The sequence below is a fragment of the Eulemur rufifrons genome, chromosome 7 (genome assembly GCF_041146395.1).
Source record: "Eulemur rufifrons isolate Redbay chromosome 7, OSU_ERuf_1, whole genome shotgun sequence".
NCBI classification, from domain to species: domain Eukaryota; kingdom Metazoa; phylum Chordata; class Mammalia; order Primates; family Lemuridae; genus Eulemur; species Eulemur rufifrons.
In genome coordinates this window covers 278863133-278882433 of record NC_090989.1, presented here as the reverse complement: position 1 = coordinate 278882433, position 19301 = coordinate 278863133, and the positions used below count along the sequence as shown (strand labels likewise).

Below are 19301 nucleotides of genomic sequence, written 5' to 3'. Positions count from 1 at the left end.
GGACTTGATCTCACAGGTACCTTCCCGGGTCCACTGGCTGGTTATCAGAGAATGTGACTGGTCCACTGAGGGAGCGTGCCACGGCAGGGATTCCACTGGTGCCAAAGGTCATGACAGCAGCCATGTGCCCTTATCACACCCAGCCTTTGACTGTTGTTAACAACAAAAGCCAACATCTCCTGAGGCCTCTGAGCCACCGTGGGAGGTAGGGGGGGGACTATGACATTATACCCATTTTACAGATGAGGAAACTGAGGCCCAGAGAGGCCATTCTGAGCTCAGGGTTTGCTTCTTCCTTTGAGCTTGGCCCCAGAACATGCCTGCTTCTGTGAGAAACCCTCTGTCCTCCCCCAAGGCCAGTGCTGTGCCACGTGCTGGGGATACAGAGTGAACAAGATGCTGCTGTGACCTGGGAGCTGTCACAGAGTTAGGAATGGCCCTGCAGAGTCTGCAAATGCTCCTGAGCGTTCTCCCTCCTGGCACAGTTCCAGGTGCTGGGATACAGCAATGAACAAAAGCCAATTTGGGTTCACATTGCAGTTTCGCTCTTACCTGTGTGATGTTGGGCAGGGCAAGTCACTTAACCTCTCTGAGCCTCAGATTCCTCATCCATAAAATGGGTTTTTTTTTTTTTTTTTTTTGAGACAGGGTCTTGCTCTGTCGCCCTGGCTAGAGTACAGTAGTGTCAGCCTAGCTCACAGCAACCTCAAACTCCTGGGCTCCAGGGATCCTCCTGCCTCAGCCTCCCGAGTAGCTGGGACTACAAGCGCCACCACGCCCAGCTAATTTTTCTGTCTTTAGTAGAGACAGGATCTTGCTCTTGCTCAGGCTGGTCTTGAAGTCCTGACCTCAGGCAATCCTCCTGCCTCGGCCTTCCAGAGTGCTAGGATTACAGGTGTGAGCCACCGCTCCTGGCCCATAAAATGAGTTTACCAGTTGGTCTCGGTGAGGGTTAAATGCATAATGTTGACGATAATTGTTAACATATCCTGGATCTGCCTCTGTGCCTGGCACTGGGCTGCTACATACATTAGCTCATGCTGCAGTTATTAGCATAACTATATGCAAATGGGGAACTGCAGATCGTTGTGATGGAGGAGATGGCGTGTGAGTAGGGCCTTGAAATCTAGCTGAGGCTTTGAACTGTGGAGATGAGGGTGTTCCGCTAGCCGCGGAGGTAGGAAATGCCAGGGTGGGGACGGGCGGGAGGCGGGATTAAGGTCATGGACCTTGGATTTGATTCGGTGTAACGTGCACACGGGGCTGCAGTGTGCCAGGCTCGTGGTGACGGGTGAGTCCACAGTCTCCTGGGGCCATCGGGGCCCAGTGAGATCCTTTACAAAGTGCTTCATGTGATGATCTTCTGGATGGTTCTGTAGCCCTTGGAGTCCAGGTTCAGCCAGCCTGGTTCAAAGCCCGCCTTGGATTCCTGCTCCTCTGCTTGACGGGGGCTGACCGTGAACCTTACGGCCTCTGTCTCCTCAATGGGGGCGATTCCTGTGCCATCTCTCGGGGCTCGTGTCAGGCTCAATGTCAAACTGCAGTAAATCCCCCTTGGCGCACACGGCCCACGGGGGAAGCCCTGGGTGTCTCCAGCCAGCACGGGGCCTCACTAGCTGTGCCACAGTGAGCAGGTTCCTTATCTGCTCCGTGCCTTGGCTCCTCGTCTGTCCCTCGGGGTGACGACAGAGCCTCTGTCCCTGGGCCATTTTGAGAGTCGGGTGTGATCTCGCACATCAAGGCCTTAGTGCAGAGCTGGCACACGCAGGGCCGGGCGCTGTCTTCATGGGAAGAGGTTTTTGCTTGTTAATAACTGGCCCAGCAGAGGGTCCTTTCAGGCCACCTGAGGCCTGCGGGGAGGGAGCCCTCACGTGGCAGCCGCCTTCCCAGGGAAGGACAGCGTTGCACACATTCCCTCCTCCCCAGGACACAGCCAGGCCCCTGGGTGGGTCAAACCTGCCGTTCTGTGTGGAGCTTTATTGCTTAGCGGGCGGTGGCTCCTGCTGGGGGTGGCTCTGGCTCAAGATTGCCCCTCTGGCCTATTGCTCTGGGCTCCCTGCCCTGTCCCAGGAGCCGTGGTTACCGCCTGCGGGAGTCAGATAGGGAACAGACCTTTACCCACCGGAAAGTGGGGTCCGCCACACGGCCTAGGGACTTCCCGGGGGAAGGACAGGCCAGTGGAGAGTGGAGGAGTGAGCTTAGCAGAGGAGAGAGTGTTCTGGCCCCGGGAGCAACCTGGGTAGGACTCAGGCAGCCCAGGGGCCCGGGACACACTGAGGAGCTCCGCCTTTATGCCAAAGGCAGTGGGAGCCATGGGAGGTTTCTGAACAGGGGAGGTTCAGACCGCTCCCTCTGGCTTCTGTGTGTGGGAGGATCTGAGGGAGCCAGGATGGAGGGGCAGAACTTTGGAGGCTGTGGCAGGCATGAGACGGGGGCGGCCTGGCTAGGGCGGACATTAGGGGTGCAGGCTGGGTCGAGCTGTGCTGGCCTCTTGACTGGGCCCTGGTCAGCGAGGAAGCGCAGCTCGCCCTGAAGGCCGTGCTCTGGGGAGCAGAGTGTGGCCGGGCAGAATCCAACAGGCCCTGTTCCTCTGGGGCCCCGAAGTGGGGTCCCAGGGACCTGCCGTTGCTGTGCAGGTGCTCTGAGACTACCGCTCCTTCTGGGGTGGGGACATGGAGTGACGCTGGGTCAGCCCCTTGGCCTCTCTGGTGCTGTCCTCCTTCTGGACAAGAACTGACTGTGGGGACACCCAGCGTCCTGTCTCTCCCTGGCGGTGGCTCTGCAGGGTTCCCGGCTGCTGGTTCAGGCTCTTGTCACGGGCAGACGGCCAGTCTCCCTCTCCTGCGGCCCCATGGAAGCTGTCATTACCCCTCCTCCTGGCTTCCCACCTGATTACAGGTCCTGAGCAGGAGCTGTGTGTCAGCCTTTCCGATGGAGGCCACCCACAGGCCATGCTGCGTGAAGGCCCTGCCCCCGGGGCTCTGCCCCTGGAGTCTGACAGGCTAGGAGGTGGGCATGAGATGGATTTGCCCTAACTTTGGTTCCCTGTTAGACAGACTGGTCGGTGCCTGTGTCATTTATAAGCTGTGTGTCCCTGGAGAAGTCACTTAACCTCTCTGGGCCTCAGGGTCCTCCTCTGGAAAGTGGGAAAGATGTATGAACTAACAAGTGTAAACACAGTGTTAATACTATGCTGGGCACAGAAGTGATGACGAACAAATGGCGGCTGCTATTCTGTGTCGATAGTGATGGGTGGTCGAGTAGAAAGGCCCTGGGCTGGGCCCTGGGGGTCTGGCATGCCAACCCAGCTCTGTTGGGACCTGCTGTGTGACCCTAGGGGAGTGCCACCCCCTCTCTGGACCTCCACCTGTTGTCCCAGGTGGATGATGGAGGTGGTGGTGCTTCGGACAACTCCACGCCACAGGGAAACTGAGTCCCCTCCCCTCCCCTGCGTCTGCTGTTCCCTGGGCTCTGCGGTGGGTGGGGTCGGGCCCCCAGCTACCGCGCCCCCCCCCCCTTGCTCTGGGAACCCGGCAGGCAGGTTCCGAGCCCGCCCCACCCTGCAGGGTGCTGCTACCTGGTTTCTGTCACAAACCTCTCAGCCCTGAAGCCCTGAAACCGGGCTGGGCCTGGGTGAGACCTGTCTCTGGAGCCCACTGGAGGGGCCGGACGAGCCAGGGACAGGTCTGGCATGGTGCCCCCAGCTTGGGCCAGACCAGGGCTGGGACTGGCCTGTGCAGCCCCCGAGGTTGACACGAGTTGGATATGGTCACAGCTGGAGATGGCCTTCTTCGCCCTGGCCCCCATCTGCATTGGAGCAGGGCTTCAGCCTCGGGCGCCAGGTCTGGACCTGGATGCAGATCCCACTTCTGTCCCTCCTCGGCGCCACGACTTGGCCGGGATCTCAGTTTCCGGGCCTTGGCCTCCATGTGAAACGTTCCACCAGTCCAGCTCCACCTGCCCTGGGGTTGAGTTAAGGATTTGGGGGATTGAGCTAGGAAAGGCGCTTGGCACAGGTGTGGTGTGTGCCGAGCTCAGGGAGGGCCGTGAGAAGGCAGAGAAGAAACTCCTTAGCTCGGCATTCGAGGCTCTCCGGGATGTACCACTCCCGGTCCGTTCTCCAAGAACCCCTGCACGCCTTTCCGAATTCTCAGCTCAGCAGGCCCCTTCTTTCAGTTTCCCCACCTGCACCACGGACCCGGTACCCCATCCCCCAGCTCCCCACGGCTCTCAGGCCACCTGGGGCCGCCCCAGTTCTTGTCCGGCCCCCGATATCTGTACAGGAAGAAGCGTGATCCTTGACGTTGTCAGTTTGGAAAATCAGAGACCACGGCTCTCAGGCCACCTGGGGCTGCCCCAGTTCTTGTCCAGCCCCCGCTATCTGTATAGGAAGAAGCGTGATCCTTGACGTTGTCAGTTTGGAAAATCAGAGATCAATGTTCTGCTGCCTTGGCTGCTGTTGTGGCTGGGCCTGGGGCTGGGCCAGGCGGGGGTCACTCAGCCTCTGTGTCAAGGGCCTCTCCCTGGGTTAGGGGAAGCTTGGACAAGAGGCACTCACAGGGCCTGCCTCCTCCTGGCCATGGCAAAGCGCTTCACCCTCAGCAGCTCCGGGATTGTCTCATAACCTGCTCAGGTGGAAACTGTTGTCCCATTTTGCAGCGGGGGAAACAGGCTTGGGAGGGGAAGTGCCTTGGCAAAGGCCACACGGCTAGTAGGTGGCAGAGCTGGGATTTGAACCCAGAGCCCATTGCCCGGGTGGAGATGGTGCCCAGTCCTCTCCCCCGCCCTTCCGTTCAGCCCGGGGGGCTGTGGTTCGCCTCCGGCCAGAGCTGACTCAGCGGCAGCTCACAGAGGTGCCCAGGCGGCTGTCCGGTTGGTTCCTGGGGCCAAGGCAGCGCTGATTAGATTGTCGTTTAGATTTTAGGTCAGCTGAGCGGAGAAGGACCCACCCACTCATTTCAGAGGCAAGGACATTGAGGCCCAGAGAGGATGGACTCAAGGGAGGATGGACGCAAGGACCCAGTGGGTGTGAAGTTCTCTGCCAGCATGGGCCGGACGGGGGTGAGCTGAGGCTGGAGAGCCCAGGCTTTAGTCCTGGCTCTGACACTCAACAGCACTGTGACCTTGGGAAAGTCGCTTTGCCCTCTGAGCCTCAGTTTTCTCTTCTGTAAAATGAGGACAGTCGGCCGGGCGAGGTGGCTCACGCCTGTAATCCTAGCACTCTGGGAGGCCGAGGTGGGAGGATCACTGCTCGAGGTCAGGAGTTCGCGACCAGCCTGAGCAAGAGCGAGACCCCATCTCTACTAAAGATAGAAAGAAATTATCTGGCCAACTAAAATATATATAGAAAAAATTAGCTGGGCATGGTGGTGCATGCCTGTCATCCCAGCTACTCGGGAGGCTGAGGCAGGAGGATTGCTTAAGCCCAGGAGTTTGAGGTTGCTGTGAGCTAGGCTGACGCCACAGCACTCACTCTAGCCTGGGCAACAGAGTGAGACTCTGTCTCAAAAAAAAAAAAAAAATGGGGACAGTAAGGCCTGCTTTGCCTGCCTCTGGGACCTGAGCAAGGGCCCCGCAAGAGAAGGTAAAGCCGGGCTTTGCAGGCTGCACTGCGGAGCCGCAGGGAGGCCGCTGGGAGGGAAAGGCTTTGTGGGCCGGGGGCTTTGTGCAGGCTTTGCAGTGAGATGAGGTTCTAAACCCACTTCTTTCCCATTCAAGGCTGTGTGGCTTTAGGTAAGTCACTGGGTCTCCCCGAGCGTCATCTTACCTGTAGAGGGGGGACGATGGTGCCTGCTGGGATTACGCAGCTGTCGGAAATGCCGGAGGTTCTTGATGGACAGGCGCACCTGGCAGACAGGGGCGTTCCAGAGTCAGGCCTGGCTGGCAAGGGGTCCCTCTGAGTCACCTTCAACAGCCCCAAAGGGTTGCAGTCTCTGGAGGGGCAGAGGCATCCTACGAGCCACAGAGCACCCCTTGTCCAGCCAGATCCCGGAAAGGCCTGGCTCCTGGCTCCAGAACAAACCGTTGGCTGTGCGTGTGCGGGTTGGTCCCGGCCCTGCACCCCGGGAAGTGGCCTCTTCAGAGCTGGATGGAGACGTGACATGGAGACAGAGACCGTGGGTGGGCAGTGGCTCCCTGAGTCGCAGAGGGCAGTGGTGGCTGGGCACAGATTAGGATACTCTGCTCCCAGAATTCACAGCTGCCTGCCCTCTTGGGCTAAGAGGGGAATCAGGACCCCACAGGCAGGCCCCTTGTGTGACAGCTCACTTAGGGCTCACTGTGTGTTTGTTGATTGACAGAGTGAAATGATCTTTCATGAGCCATTTAATCACCCTGAGCTTTGATTTATATACCTGTAAGGTGGGATGTTTATTTACCTGCACTCACCTCTGCGGCCATTTGAAGAACCCGAGAGTGTGTGTTGGAGCAGAGAACAGGTGGGCCCTGCATCTGACAGGTGGGCTACCGCCTCACCAGGGGGACGTTGTTGGCAGGGGGGCACAAAGGGCGACAACAGATGGCTCCGGGTGCCAGCAGAGACGGAGCCCAGCCAAGGTCAGGTGGGAACCTGGTTCCTGCACATGCGCACATATACACATAACACATGCACACACACACACGCACACACATAACACACATGCACACACGCATACATACACGTAACACACATGCACACACATGTACGTGAGGCCCTGCCTGCCCGCCTCCTCTGTAGCCTGTGCCATTTCTCCCTCCCGGCGGGCGCTCCCTTTGGTCTCTGCTAGAGACCTCCTCATTGTTATTAGTGTTATTACTTTGTGATTCTTGTCCTGGCTCTTTGGAAAAAAATCTTTATTGGATTTTTTTCAAACTATAAAAGTTATACCTGCTAATAAAAATTTCAAACAGTCTCTTGCCACTGTTGTTATAAGCTGAGCACCATTGTGACTAATAGTGACGTTTACAGAGGCCCGGGGCTGAGCTCTGCATGGCTCTCCACCCCTGCAGAGCGTGGTGCTGGGTTCTGTTAGACCCATTTCACAGATGAGGAACTGAGGCTCTGGCAGGGCCAGCCTCTGGCAGAGCTGGGACTCCGGCCCCACCCTGTGCTCCAAGCCACACCCACCCCCACCTTCTCATCCAGCAGCACCTGGGGCTGAGTCAGCCTGGGGAAGTGGGGAGGGAGGAGGACGAGAGAATGTGGAAGGCGGTGGCGTGCACACCCTCAGGCCGCTGCCCCAGCGCAGCTACACCTTGCTGGGGCTCCCAGGGCCACAGCCTGTTGCTTTCTGTCATCTGGGGGGAGGGATGCCCTGCGTGGCCCTTCGGACAGTTGGCAGAGCCAGGACTGGGAGGGTGTCCGCAGGCTGTGTGAGCCCAGGTGAGCCCCGCACCCTCTCTGACCCAGCTTCCCCCCCAGGGTGGTGAGCGGTGGCTTCAGAGGCCCTGCCTGACATCTGCCCCAAATCCATGGCACATGGTGTCTCCAGAAGCTGCGGGAGGAAACAGGAAGAGCTGGTGTGGGCAGGGGCGGAGGAGAGAAGGGTGCCCAAGGCCCCAGGACCACCCACAGACACCCAGGCAGGGGCGCTGCTGTCCCCCGCAAGAAGGGAACTCTGAGGTGCTGAGCTGCGTTTGCAGGGCGGGGGCTGTGGGGAACCCCCGTGGCGAGGGCCTGCCTGGGTTGTGGCCCCAGAGCTCAGTGGGCAGGGGGCATGGCCAGGCCCAGCCCGGCCTTCCAGCTGAGGCTTCCCCAGGGCGGCGGTGCCCACCTGGGTCCTCTTCCAGCAGGGTCTGGCCAGAGGCTCCGTGCGTCCCTGTTCCCGGATTCTCCCCTGCGGCCCTTTGTCCAGGCTGGACGCCCTCCAAGTGCTGCCGGCCTTTTGGGCCTCTCTGGCCCCCACGCCTCGGCCCCCCACGGTTGAGTCCGCATCCCTGGGTTTCTGGATACTTCCTTTGTAGCGAGCACGTGGCGCTTCCTCCCAAGCTGGCTTAGGACATCTCTCAAGAATGTGCTCGGGGCTGCCTCTGCCAAGAAGCCAGCCATGGCCGTTCCCCACAGTCCTCCCGGCCCTGCTCTCCCCGGGCTGCCGCACTAATGCTGGGCAGAGCCGGCTCCCTGCTGTTGCCTGGGCACCGTCCTTTCTGTCCTTCCCCCTTTGCAGAGAGCTGTTGTCCGCCCACCGCTCGCCCACTCCGCCAGCGTCCTGACGCCCGCCCTGCCCCCTTCCCTCCTTCTGACTCAGTGACTGTTTGGTGACTGGTCCTTGGACGGCTCCCCAGCTCTCCCTCCGGTTGCCGAGCACCTGCCTGAGCCGGGCCTGGCGCTGGGTCCAGCCTGCAGGGTTTGCCACCTGAGACAAGTACTAGCGCCCCCTGCAACCCGCTTGGCTCCTGAGCTCAGGGAGTGGGGCTGGGTGGCGAGGGACCCCTCCATCTCCTGCTTGTCGCTTCCTCAGGGCTTCCCTGTGGGCCGCTCCAAACCACAGCCCTCCCCGCCTCAGTGGGACGTGCTGGCCTGCTCCTGGCTTGGCCTTGCCCCTGCTGTCCCCTCCCCAGCCCAGCCCGGGGGTCCTTCCGAGCCCAGCTGCTTCCTGCCTGGACTCAACTCCCGGACTGCTGGGCTGTGCGGAGCGGCCAAGGGCTGAGTCCTCACACCGTGGAGCTCCCTCCGGGGCCGGCTCCCCGAGGGTCAGGGCGGCAGATTCCAGCCATTCGGGAAATAATGCCCTGGGCATGTCAGGGCCGGTCGGGCCCCCAGAGTCGTGGCCAAAGGACCCTCAAGACCCGTGGGCCCAGGGTTGCCCATCCTGCCGCCATGTCGGTATTTAGATCGTTAAATATGACATGTCTGATTTTTAATAAAAAGTTTAGTTTATTTTGTCTCAAACAAGAAGCAGTAGAATTAATCAAAGTATGCGCCTAAACTATCGACACAGTTTTGCCATGTTAATGGTAGCTTGTTTATGCCAGTAGCGAAGGAGCCTGGAGAGCCAGTGGTGATGAAATCGAGAAAGGCGTTTTCCACAGCTTGTTCACTATTGGATAGTTTTCCTTGCAAGAAGTGGTCCAAAGCCTGGAAGAAGTGCCAGTCAGTTGGTGCAAGGTCTAGTGAATACGGTGGGTGACAGAGAGTTTCCAAGTCCAGCCACTGTACTTTGAGCAGCCTTGTTTGTGTAACATGTGGTCGAGCATTGTTTTGCAAGAGGATTGGCCTGTCTCTCTGGACCAATCTCGGCTGCTTAATCGCGGGCATCCTCACCATTTCATCCAACTGGTTGCAGTAGGAATCTGCTGTAATCCATTGACCAGGTTTCATGAAGCTGTAGTGGATAATACCAGCACTGGCCCACCAGACACCATTAGCTTTTTTTGATAAATATTCAGTTTTAGACTGTGTTTTGGCACTTCATCTTTATTTTTTATTTTTATTTTTAGTAGAGACGGGGGTCTCGCTCTTGCTCAGGCTGGTCTCGAACTCCTGAGCTCAAACGATCCTCCCACCTCGGCCTCCCTGAGTGCTAAGACTACAGGCGTGAGCCACTGCGCCTGGCCTGTTTCTATTTTTAGTTCGGCACTTCATCTTTATCCAACCATTGTGCCAAACACTTGATTGTCAAAAAGAATCCATTTTCATCACACGTCACGATACAGTGTAGAAATGGTTGACTTTTATGTCGTGATAGTAAAGAAAGACAAGCTTCGAGATGATTTCTCTGCTAATGCTTGTTTAATTCATGTGGAACCCATCTATCTGGCTTCTTTACCTTGCCCATTTGTTTCCAATGGTCCAATGTTGGTGGAATAGTAACGTCAAACCTTGCTGCTAATTCACGAGTAGGTTGAGATGGATTCGCTTCCACTATAGCTTTCAGCTCCTCATTATCCACCTTGGTCTCAGGTGGCCCACGGGGCTCATTTTCAAGATTAAAATCATCAGAACGGACCTTCTCAAACCATCGGTGTACTGTGCGTTCATTGGCCACATCCTTCCCAAACACTGTTGATATTTTGAGCTGTCTTCACTGCATTGGTTCCACGATGGAACTCATATTAAAAAATAACATGAATTTTTGACTTATCCATAGTTTCAAAAAAATTGCTCTAAAAAATACTTTGAAAGACGATCATAAGCCAAACCATGTGTTTGAAAGACTGAGGATGTACCTTCACAATAAACATATAACAAGAAGTGTCAAAGTGAAATGTCAGCGATATCAACTGTCAGACTTAGTACTTGAGGAGATCAGACACTCTGTACTTAATAACGTTTATCAAATGTGCACTGTGTGCTCGGCAGTGTGGGGTCGGGACAGAGCCCGGGAGAGAACCCTGGGTCCGTGAGCCTCCTCATCCCTGAACTAGGAAAACAGTGGCCCCAGCTCCCTAGGGTTTTCACGAAGATTCTTTGGGATCATGTGTTTGCAACTTGTGCGGCCACAGGGTTAACGGCACTCAGGGCAGCTGTGGCGACGGTGATCACTGATTGTTGGCAGGTACCACTGCCAGCTGCCACCCTCTTTCTTCTGTGTCCCCAGGTCATGACCCCATCTCCCCCGTACCCCTCCTCTGCCTCATCGTTTCTCAGAACAACTCCCACGGTCCCTTAGAAGTTCTGGTTGTTTATGGTTTTTAAAAAATAGGCATTCAAAGCAAATTCCTCATTTGTTCTCCCCTTCCTCCCCCAAACTGGAATCTGGACAGACGTGACCTCATTCCAGGAAAGGGGCACCGAGGCAGGGACGGGTCTGTGGAGAGGGGGTGGTGGGCCGTGCTGCCTGCAGAGGGCCTGAGGTGGGGTTAGGGGTGTGGCAGACCTTGGGAGGGTCAGGTTGGGCTGAGCCCCTGGGTATGAGCTGTGGGACGTGGGAGGTGGCATGTGCTCTCAGCCCTACCACTGGGGCTGGGCCCCAGGACTGTATCCCAGCTCCACCACCCACTAGCTGTGTGACCTTGTGCTAGTGACTTAACCTCTCTGGGCCTCAGCTTCCTCCTCTGTAAACTGGGGATAACAGGGGTTCTACCTCACAGAGCTATTTCATTCCACGGCATTTCGTTTCATCCTCTCGATATCTCTGGGAGGATGAAATGAAATGCTGTCCTAGCCAGGGAAAGACCAGGTCTTTGGAATCTGCCATCCAGGTGGACAGGTGGCAGGGCCTGTGCAGCATTGTGTCCAGCCCTGGCCGTGTGCAGGGGAAGCTGAGGCCCGGAGAGGGCCGCTGCTTGGTGCAGAAACCCCAGGTCTGGACCAGGAAGCCTCTCCCCTCTCCGGGCCTCAGTTTCCTCATCTGCACCCAGGGAGGCCCAGGCAGCCACGCAGGCCTGTGGTGCTGGGCAGGTCTGGAGGCCCCAGGACTCACCTTTTCCGTTCAGAATCCAATTAGCAGCAGGGAGTGGCAAATGGCCAGTGGTAACGCGGTAGAGGAACTGATTTTAGACTGCTTGTTTTTTATTACGAGAGGAATCATTCGAGTGCTGTAGAAAGGGGTGAGCAGCAAACGGCTCACTCTGCACCCCCCACGCCCCGAGGTCCTGCCCTCCCAGCCCTTCTCCTGCGCGCCCAGCCGCCATGGTCCGCACGCACAGGTGGGAATGGTTTCTCAGTGGGCTGACGGGCAGCAGCTGATCCTACAGCTCACTCTCCGCACGCAGCAGAGCTGGGCCCCTTCCGTGCTGGGGCCTTTCTGGACCCGGGTGGGTCCTGTCCGTCCTCTCACTGTCCGGGTGAAGCGCTGCGCACTGACCATTCTGCAGAGGTGCACATTCAGTCACCTCCCACCATTGCCCCGTGCAAGGGCACTTCGCCTCCGGATTCTCGTGCGGGTTCTATGGGGCAGATTCCTAGAGGCAGGAGCGCAGCATGGAAGGACGCAGCACCCTTAACATTGTGCACGCAGCCACCGGCACCCTCTGAAAGGCTGTCCCCGCGCACGGCGCCCCAGCTCTGGGTGACGGTGCCTGTTCTGCACACCCTCGCTGGTCTGGTGGGAGACAGCGAAGTCTCGGTTCGGTTGCGTTTGTTGCTCTCTGTCTACGGTACTGCCCGTCCTCCCACCTGGAGCTCACCCTTTGCCGCGGTGGTTACTTTTGCAGGAAATGCGCGGCTCCAGCCAGAAGCACAGCATAGGAGGGCGAGGAGGCTGTGCACACGGTCCCACGCGCAGGAGTTTGGGGCTTTGCCAGTGTCCTTCCTGGGGGACTCACACTCTGTCCTTCCCTTGCAGAGAAAACCGGGAAGATCCTGAGGGAGTTCCTGCGCTTCTACGAGGACCAGTATGGCGTGGCTCTGTTCAGCAGCATGCGCCACGAGATCGAGGGCACGGGGCTGCCGCAGGCCCAGCTGCTGTGGCGCAAGGTGAGGGGTGCTGAGGGTCGGGGCCGGCTCTGCCAGCCGCCCCCTTGCCACATGGCCCTGGGCGAGGGCCTCCACTTCTCTGGGCCTCAGTTTCCCGTTGTTGCCATGATGGTCCCTCGTGGGACGCTTCTCAATAGGCGGATAACCCGGGTCGGGTGTCAAGGCCCCTTCATTCGCCGTGGGTGGCTCCCTCCAGCTCTGCCCCTTCACCCTCGGAGCGGGGCTCTGGGGGTTCAAGGCAAGCTCCTTCTCCAAGAGCCTCAGCTTACTCATCTGCCAAATGGGATGAGAACACCTCCTGCACGGAGGGGGTGGTGGTGCCAGGTGTGGGGAAGGTGCTGTCACCGGCCTTGTCCTAATCCCGCTGTTAGTAGCAGGACTGTTTGCCCAGGGAGATGGGAAGCTGCCTGGGCCAGCCCAAGGGCCAGTGTGAGCTGGGGGAGAGAAGCAAAGCCTTCTGGGGGGACCCTGTGATTGACGTGGCATGGGGGTGGGGAGGAGGGGAGGGGACAGCAGGAGCACAGGTGTGGCTCCATGTCCCCGGCCGAGCACTCAGGGTGAGAGGCCAGCCCCTGCTCCCCTGGGGATGGTGCAGGGGCCTCTGTGTCAGCCTGGGGAAGTCCTGTTTGAGGGCACCACGTGTCCCAGGGCTGGGGTCATTCCCTTTCAGTGACCTTCACCCTCTGCCCCCTGGATGGCCAGGGGCAGAGGAAGGTGGCCTGGCTCTGCGGTGGCTGAGAGGTGGCCCTGGGGCTGCTTGCTCCTGGCCAGGACCGCTGTGCAGAGCACCCGCCGCCTTCCCTCTGGGGAGTCTGACTGGCTGAGCCAGCTCCCCCTAGAAGTGGGGCACGAGCCAGGCCTGCCGGGGGACCGCAGTGCCCGGCGCTCGGGTCATTAGTGGCTGATTGCCGTGATTGGTGGGCTGTGGAGTTGTCCTTGCTCTCCTGGCCGCCCTCCCCTCCCGGTCCCGTTGGCTGCCCGCGTCCCCTGGGCTCGGCCCCCGGCATGCTGGGGCAGCGCCAGGCAGGGGGGACGGAGCCCGCCCTCTCCAGCCCCGGGGGCTGGCGGGGAAGGACTCTGAGGACCTGTGTCCAGATGCTGTCACTGGCTGCTGGCTCGGGCAGTTGACTCAGCCCCCCAGGCTGGGTCTCCTCATCTGGCTACCGGGTTTCTCCCGTGCAGGGCTTCGGCGGGATTCGGTGAGCGACTAAGCGGTGTGTGAGGGGAAGCAGGTGGAATCACTAGGGGGTTTGAATCCTGACTTGCTGCGTAACCTCAGACACGTGGTGGCCCTTTGCTGAGCCTCAGTTTCTCTGGCTGTAAAGTGGCTTTCAGAGAGAAGGGTCGTCATGGGGCTCTGAAGGCCAGACGGGATTCGGATTATTGGGAAGGTCCCTCAGGAAGGGGACAAGTGTGGGCAGGACGCGGGCATAGCCGGGACCAGGAGAGGCAGCAGAGCAGAGAGAAGCCGAGGGGGGCCCAGACTGGGAGGTCTGGGTCCGTTTCCCTCCCCTCGCCCAAAGCAAATGACTGAAAATGTGCCTTGTTACCATGAGACGGGAGGGGCAGGAATCCGAACAGCTCTCTTCAGAGCTGGCGGTCACCTGACCTGGCTTTGGGGATCTGTTCCCCTTTGGTGTCCTCCCAGCTGCAGGAGCAGCTGGGGCTCTGGCAGCGGGAGAGCTGCCCACAGGCTGGAACGAGACCTGAGGTCTTTCTGGAGGAACATTAGTGACTGGTCAGGTCAGGTGCTGGGGCCACACTGCCCTCGCTGGCCCCGCAGATGCTCAGGGAGACGGACAGCCTACTGCCATTTACACAACAAAATGGGAGCCACGAAGATGACAAGGTAGCGGTGGACAGTGGAGGCCTGACCTCATCTGGGTGGCCCCTGAGGGCTTCCTGGAAGAAGGGCCATCTCGGCTGAGGCCCTGACAGTAGAGGAAGAGGTTGTTGGGAAAAGCCCATCGGGCCGAGGGAACGGCAAGTGCAAAGCCCCAGAGCTGAGCTTTCCAGTGGGTTGTCCAGGATGGCGGAGGCAGGACCCGAGCCAGGCTTCTGTCGGCCTGCAGGGCACTTTCTGCAGGGACCCACGGCCTGCCAGGAGGGGGGAGGTCAGGATGAGGTCGGAGCCTGTCACAGCATCACACGCCCCTTTGCTTTGGGACCCAGGGAAGGCTCTTCCCCGGGCATCATGGCATCATCTTGACCTGGTGACAGCAGAGGGGCAGAGGTGCCTGGATTGGCCTAACCTGGGTGTCTGGCAGGTGACACCTGTGCGGTAGGCAAGGAAAGGAGGCCTTGGCACGCAGCCTGGGCGAGCACGGCCAGAACTGGTCCCCACCTGGAAAGAAATGTCACTGGCAGCCCAGGTCCCATTAATCCAAGACAGTGGGGACCGGCCTACAGCACCAGGCATTTTCCTTGCGTGAGACACACCTCTCCATTCACGAGGGCGCATACCCGTCGTGGGAAAGGCGAGAGTGGCGTGTGAGCCAGGAGAGTGAAATGAAACCCACGTGCCCTGAAAAGCAGGATTCGGCCCCATCGGGCCACTCAGGAAAGTGATCTTCACGGTGTCGAGTCGTGGCAATAGCATCATCGTAACAAATAGCAATATCAATCGCCAGCCTCATCATAACAGTTGTCTTTATTAGAAGCAATAAAGTGAAAGTAGAAACGAGGATAAAATAGTAGTAATAATAAAAACAGAAATAACAAGAATAGTGAAAACAGCAGGTGCCCGGTGCCCGCTCGACCCCTGCGGGAGGGGCTGTGACAGTGCCCACGGCACAGATGGGGACACTGAGGCTCAGGTGGCGGCGCAAGGCTGGAGTTCCGGTTGATCGTGGCCTCCGAGAGAGCTTTGCAGAGTCTGAAATATTCTGCCTGTGAGTTCGTTTCACTCCCCGCAGGCCTCCCAGCTGAAACACGACTCTGCCATTTGAAAATCTTAAAAATAAAACCCAAACCCTCAGCGAGAGCTGCCCCAGGGTCTGCATGGTGGGGGTGCACCCGGGCTGGGAGCTGGCTTCTGCGCAGCCTCCCCGGGACCAGGCCCTGAGCCCCATCCCTAGGTCCACCCCTAGGTCCACCCCTAGGCCCCAGGGCTCCTCCCCAGGCCCTGGGGCTCCTCCCCAGGCAAAAGGACACAAGCCCAGCTGTAGTAGGAGAGCTCTGTCTGCTCTTTCTTTCTAGAAAAGACGGGGACTCAGGGATTTGAGAGCTGGGCTTAGGAGGTCTAAATATGGGCCACTGAAGGTGGATGCCAAGGGCAGCTTTGTGGTTTGGGCAAAGCCCACTGCGTGCGAGGGGAGGGGAGGCCGGGCGAGGGGAGGGGAGGCCGGGGAACCATTTTCTTTTCCTGAGAATATTTTTATCCCAGAGGAAGCCCTCCTGCAGGTCCTATTGTCTGAGCACAATGGGCTCTCCTCTTCCAAGAGTGCTTTGTTTCCCCTTGAAAAGCAGCAGGGAGGGAGCTGAGGAGCCAGGAGGGGGACAAGGGGAAGGGCACCAGGGTCAGATGAGACAGGGCTGGGACCACAGAGCGGGGAAGCCAGGGAGGTGTGCGCACAATTAAAATAATACTTTTCCTCATTATCGCATATAAGTGTTTCTTTTTGCAAAGGGCATCGTATTTATCATAGAACAAATAGAATTTGCTAAGAAACAGAGAGGAACACCAGACCCTCCTGACTTCCTTCCTCCCATCCAGGACGAAGCCTCTTATACTGTGGCTTCTGATATGTCCCTTGTAGAAGCTTCCTGATGCTTGTCTGCTCAGAAGTGCTTGCACCTGGATGGCCACAGCTTCAGCTGGGACTCCTACGCCTGGTGTAAGGGCTGGGAGCCCATCCCCAAGTCAGTGCGTCCATGGGCTGGCAGACTGCCACAGAGACTCTGGGTGCTAATAGTGGTCACAGCGGCTCCCGCGTATTGTGTACCTACACAATATTGTTACCTATACGGCCTGTCAGGTGCCAGCTATCACTGTCCCCATTTTACAGATGAGGAAACTGAGGCTCAAACAAGTGCTAAAACATGCCCAAAGTCACACTGCACGTCAGGCAGAGATAGGGCTGTGTAGGAGGGTCTGGGCATTTCTGCAGCCCAGCACGTCACCAGCCTGCCAGGACGCAGGTCAGACATCAAACACCCCAGACTGAGGCCCCCTCCAGCCCCACCTACTCAGGGAGGCCGTCTTGTCAGCTGTCGGAGCCGGAGCCGGAGCTCTCTGGAGCCACCTTGTTCAAGTTTTTGTTGCCCTGAGGGGAAACTGAGGCGCAGTGCCAGGGAGAGACTTGCCCAGGCACTGGGGCTCTCGCCGTCCTGGCCTGTGGGTGTGTCCCCATGGCGGGACTAACTGCCCTGCACCGTGGCTGCAGCAGCCGTGTGTGGTAGGGGACGCTGCCTGCTCCACAGATCCAGCCTGAGGTGGCTGTGCCTGCCCAGGGCCAGGACGGAGTGACAGACCCTGGGGAGCCCCTTCGCTGCCCCCGAGCCTTGCTCTTATCTGCTGAAATGACGCCTTCTTGGGGGACCCCATCCCCCACCTGGACAGCGGGGGAGACCGGGCCTCACTGCCCACCCCTGTCGCCCTCAGGTGCCGCTGGACGAGCGTGTCATCTTCTCAGGGAACCTCTTCCAGTACCAGGAGGACAGCAAGAAGTGGCGGAACCGCTTCAGCCTCGTGCCGCACAACTACGGGCTGGTGCTGTACGACAACAAAGTGGTAAGTAAAGTCCCCGCCGGCCTCGGTGTGGCACTGAGCCCCACTCCTCCCGGGCCGCCACGTGCTTCTCCACACACACCCACTCCTAAACCTGAGGCTACAGACCCTGCCTCACAGCCCGCTACCCGGTGTCACCCGCACTGTCACCAGCGCCAGAGCACAACCTCAGCCAGCCCCTCATCTCCTGGAACCGCCTACTCCCCGGGGCCCTTCTCTGGGTGGCAGGTCACTCTTATCCCTGGGGGGCGCTCCTGACTCTCTCTCCCTCATAACCGTCACTAGCTCCTCCCCCTCCTGATCTCCAGTCCCCCTGTCCCTCCGTCTCCAGGGCCTTAAGCCCCAGTTCTTCCCCCGACCCCAGCCTCCTTCCCCGCTGGCCTTCCAGCCTGTCCTTGGACCCCTCCCATTCTGGCTCTGACAGCCAGTGAGCCGCTCCCCGCCCTGCCGTGGTGGATTTCTGGAAGAGATGACAGCTGGTTGTGCCTTATCTTTGCTTTGGGCCCTTGGGGTTGCTCTACCTGGTCGAGCCACTAACCTAATTTCTTCTACCAAACATTTCTCCAGAGCAGCCAAAAGGACAGGCCTGTTCCCTCTGGGAGCAACCTCCTGCCCAGAGGAGTAGCATGCATCAGAATCGCCTGGAGGGCTGGCTGCAAGACAGTTGCGGGGGGCCTACCCCCAGAGTTTGATTCAGGTCTGAGGTGGGGCCAGGAATTTGCATTTCTAACAAGTTCTAGGGTGATGTTGACGACCAGGGACCACATTTTGCCAATTATTGCCATAGCAGTTCTGAGCCACTCTCAGGAGTGTGTTGAATAGTGACACCTAGTGGCAGAGAGCTGCATGGCAGCCCTGCTGTATGAGCTACTACATCAGAGCTGCTTTCCCCCAACCGATGTAAGAAAGCTGAGTCTAGACCTAATTCTCCTCCAAAGGACACTTGTGTGACTCTCAGAACCTAGGAAGTTGGTGGGGAGTCCAGGGTAATGGTCAAAGGCCCTGGGCTCTGGAGGCAGCTGTCCCTGGTTCATGTCCTAGGGCTGCTAGTTCCCAGCTGTGCGAACTTGTGGCTAATCGACCTGTTTGGATTGCGTGAACCGAGACATGCAGTGCCCTTAGCACGGTGCCTGGTGTGCAACCAACACTCCACTAGCGGAGCTGCGGGTAACAGAGGCGACAGCAGCGCTAGTGATAACAGCAGCCCCCTCGCCAGGCACCGTGGGTTATCTCTCGGTCCTCACGCAGCTCAGTGGGGTAGGAACAGTGGCTACCCCGGTTTTCTAGGTGAGGAACTGGAGCATAGGAGGTCAAGGAAGCTTGTCCTCAGCTGCACACAGACACTACTCCGTGGAGCCAGGAATTGAGCCCAGAGCCCGGGTCTAGGTTGCTGCACCATGCTGTCGCTGGTCACTGTGACAGTCGGACTCTTCCTCGTTCTTTGTTCCTCTCCTGCCTCCTCCCCCTCCCCACCTTGGGCAACATCACTAAGTAGGGCCCTGGAGCCAGAGTTGGAGATGGGATCTGCGCTTGGCCACATGCTTAACCTCAGGGACCATCTCTCTTGCCCCCGCAGGCCTATGAGCGGCAGATGCCACCCCGAGCCATCATCAACAGTGCAGGCTACAAAATCCTCACCTCCCTGGACCAGTACCTGGAGCTCGTTGGCAACTCCTTGCCAGGTAAGGAACTGCCCACCCCATGCAAGATGCCCTGCGTAGGCCCCAGGAGCCGGCCAGGGGAGGGGGGCCCTGACCCCATTGTTCTAGGCCCCTCGTTTGCAGTGAGACCAGCTAAATGTGGAGCTCTTGGCAGGTGCCAAGCACAACCTGAGCCCTCAAAGGAGGGCCTCGTGCGCCTGAGAGAGGGGGCTTTGCCTAAGGCCACACGGTGGTTGGGGCTGGACCAATGTGGGCCCCCACTGAGTCCTGCCGATTGCTGAGCCTTCCGTCCCACAGCGTGGAATGGGGACCTCGCTCTCTACCCTCCCACCCCCCGGAGTCCTCTAGAGCCTCCGGGAGGAGACGGTCGGTGACCCTGCTTGTAAACCGGCGGGTCGACACTGCACTTGGGAGAGTTTTTCTTCTAGGCAGCCTGTTTCTACCTCACCTTGGTCGAGCCTCTGCCCACGCCTTACAGGGGCAACGCCTGCCTCTCACATGATCCCTGGGAACTGGTGTGCAGGTCCCAGTGGGGGTAGAGGGCTCGGCCGGAGCCTGGATCCCGGCCCTGACC

The 19301-nt window shown here is 58.8% G+C and overlaps 1 protein-coding gene across 1 annotated transcript in view; it reads left to right on the top strand.

The window, feature by feature from the left end:
• NIBAN2 (niban apoptosis regulator 2) overlaps positions 1-19301 on the top strand; it is a 53494-nt gene that overhangs the window by 20963 nt on the left and 13230 nt on the right. The window contains exons 2-4 of the mRNA XM_069474690.1: positions 12207-12337; positions 16941-17069; positions 18643-18748. Coding sequence (XP_069330791.1) covers positions 12207-12337; positions 16941-17069; positions 18643-18748 — 366 coding nt within the window. The remainder of the gene's footprint in view (positions 1-12206; positions 12338-16940; positions 17070-18642; positions 18749-19301) is intronic.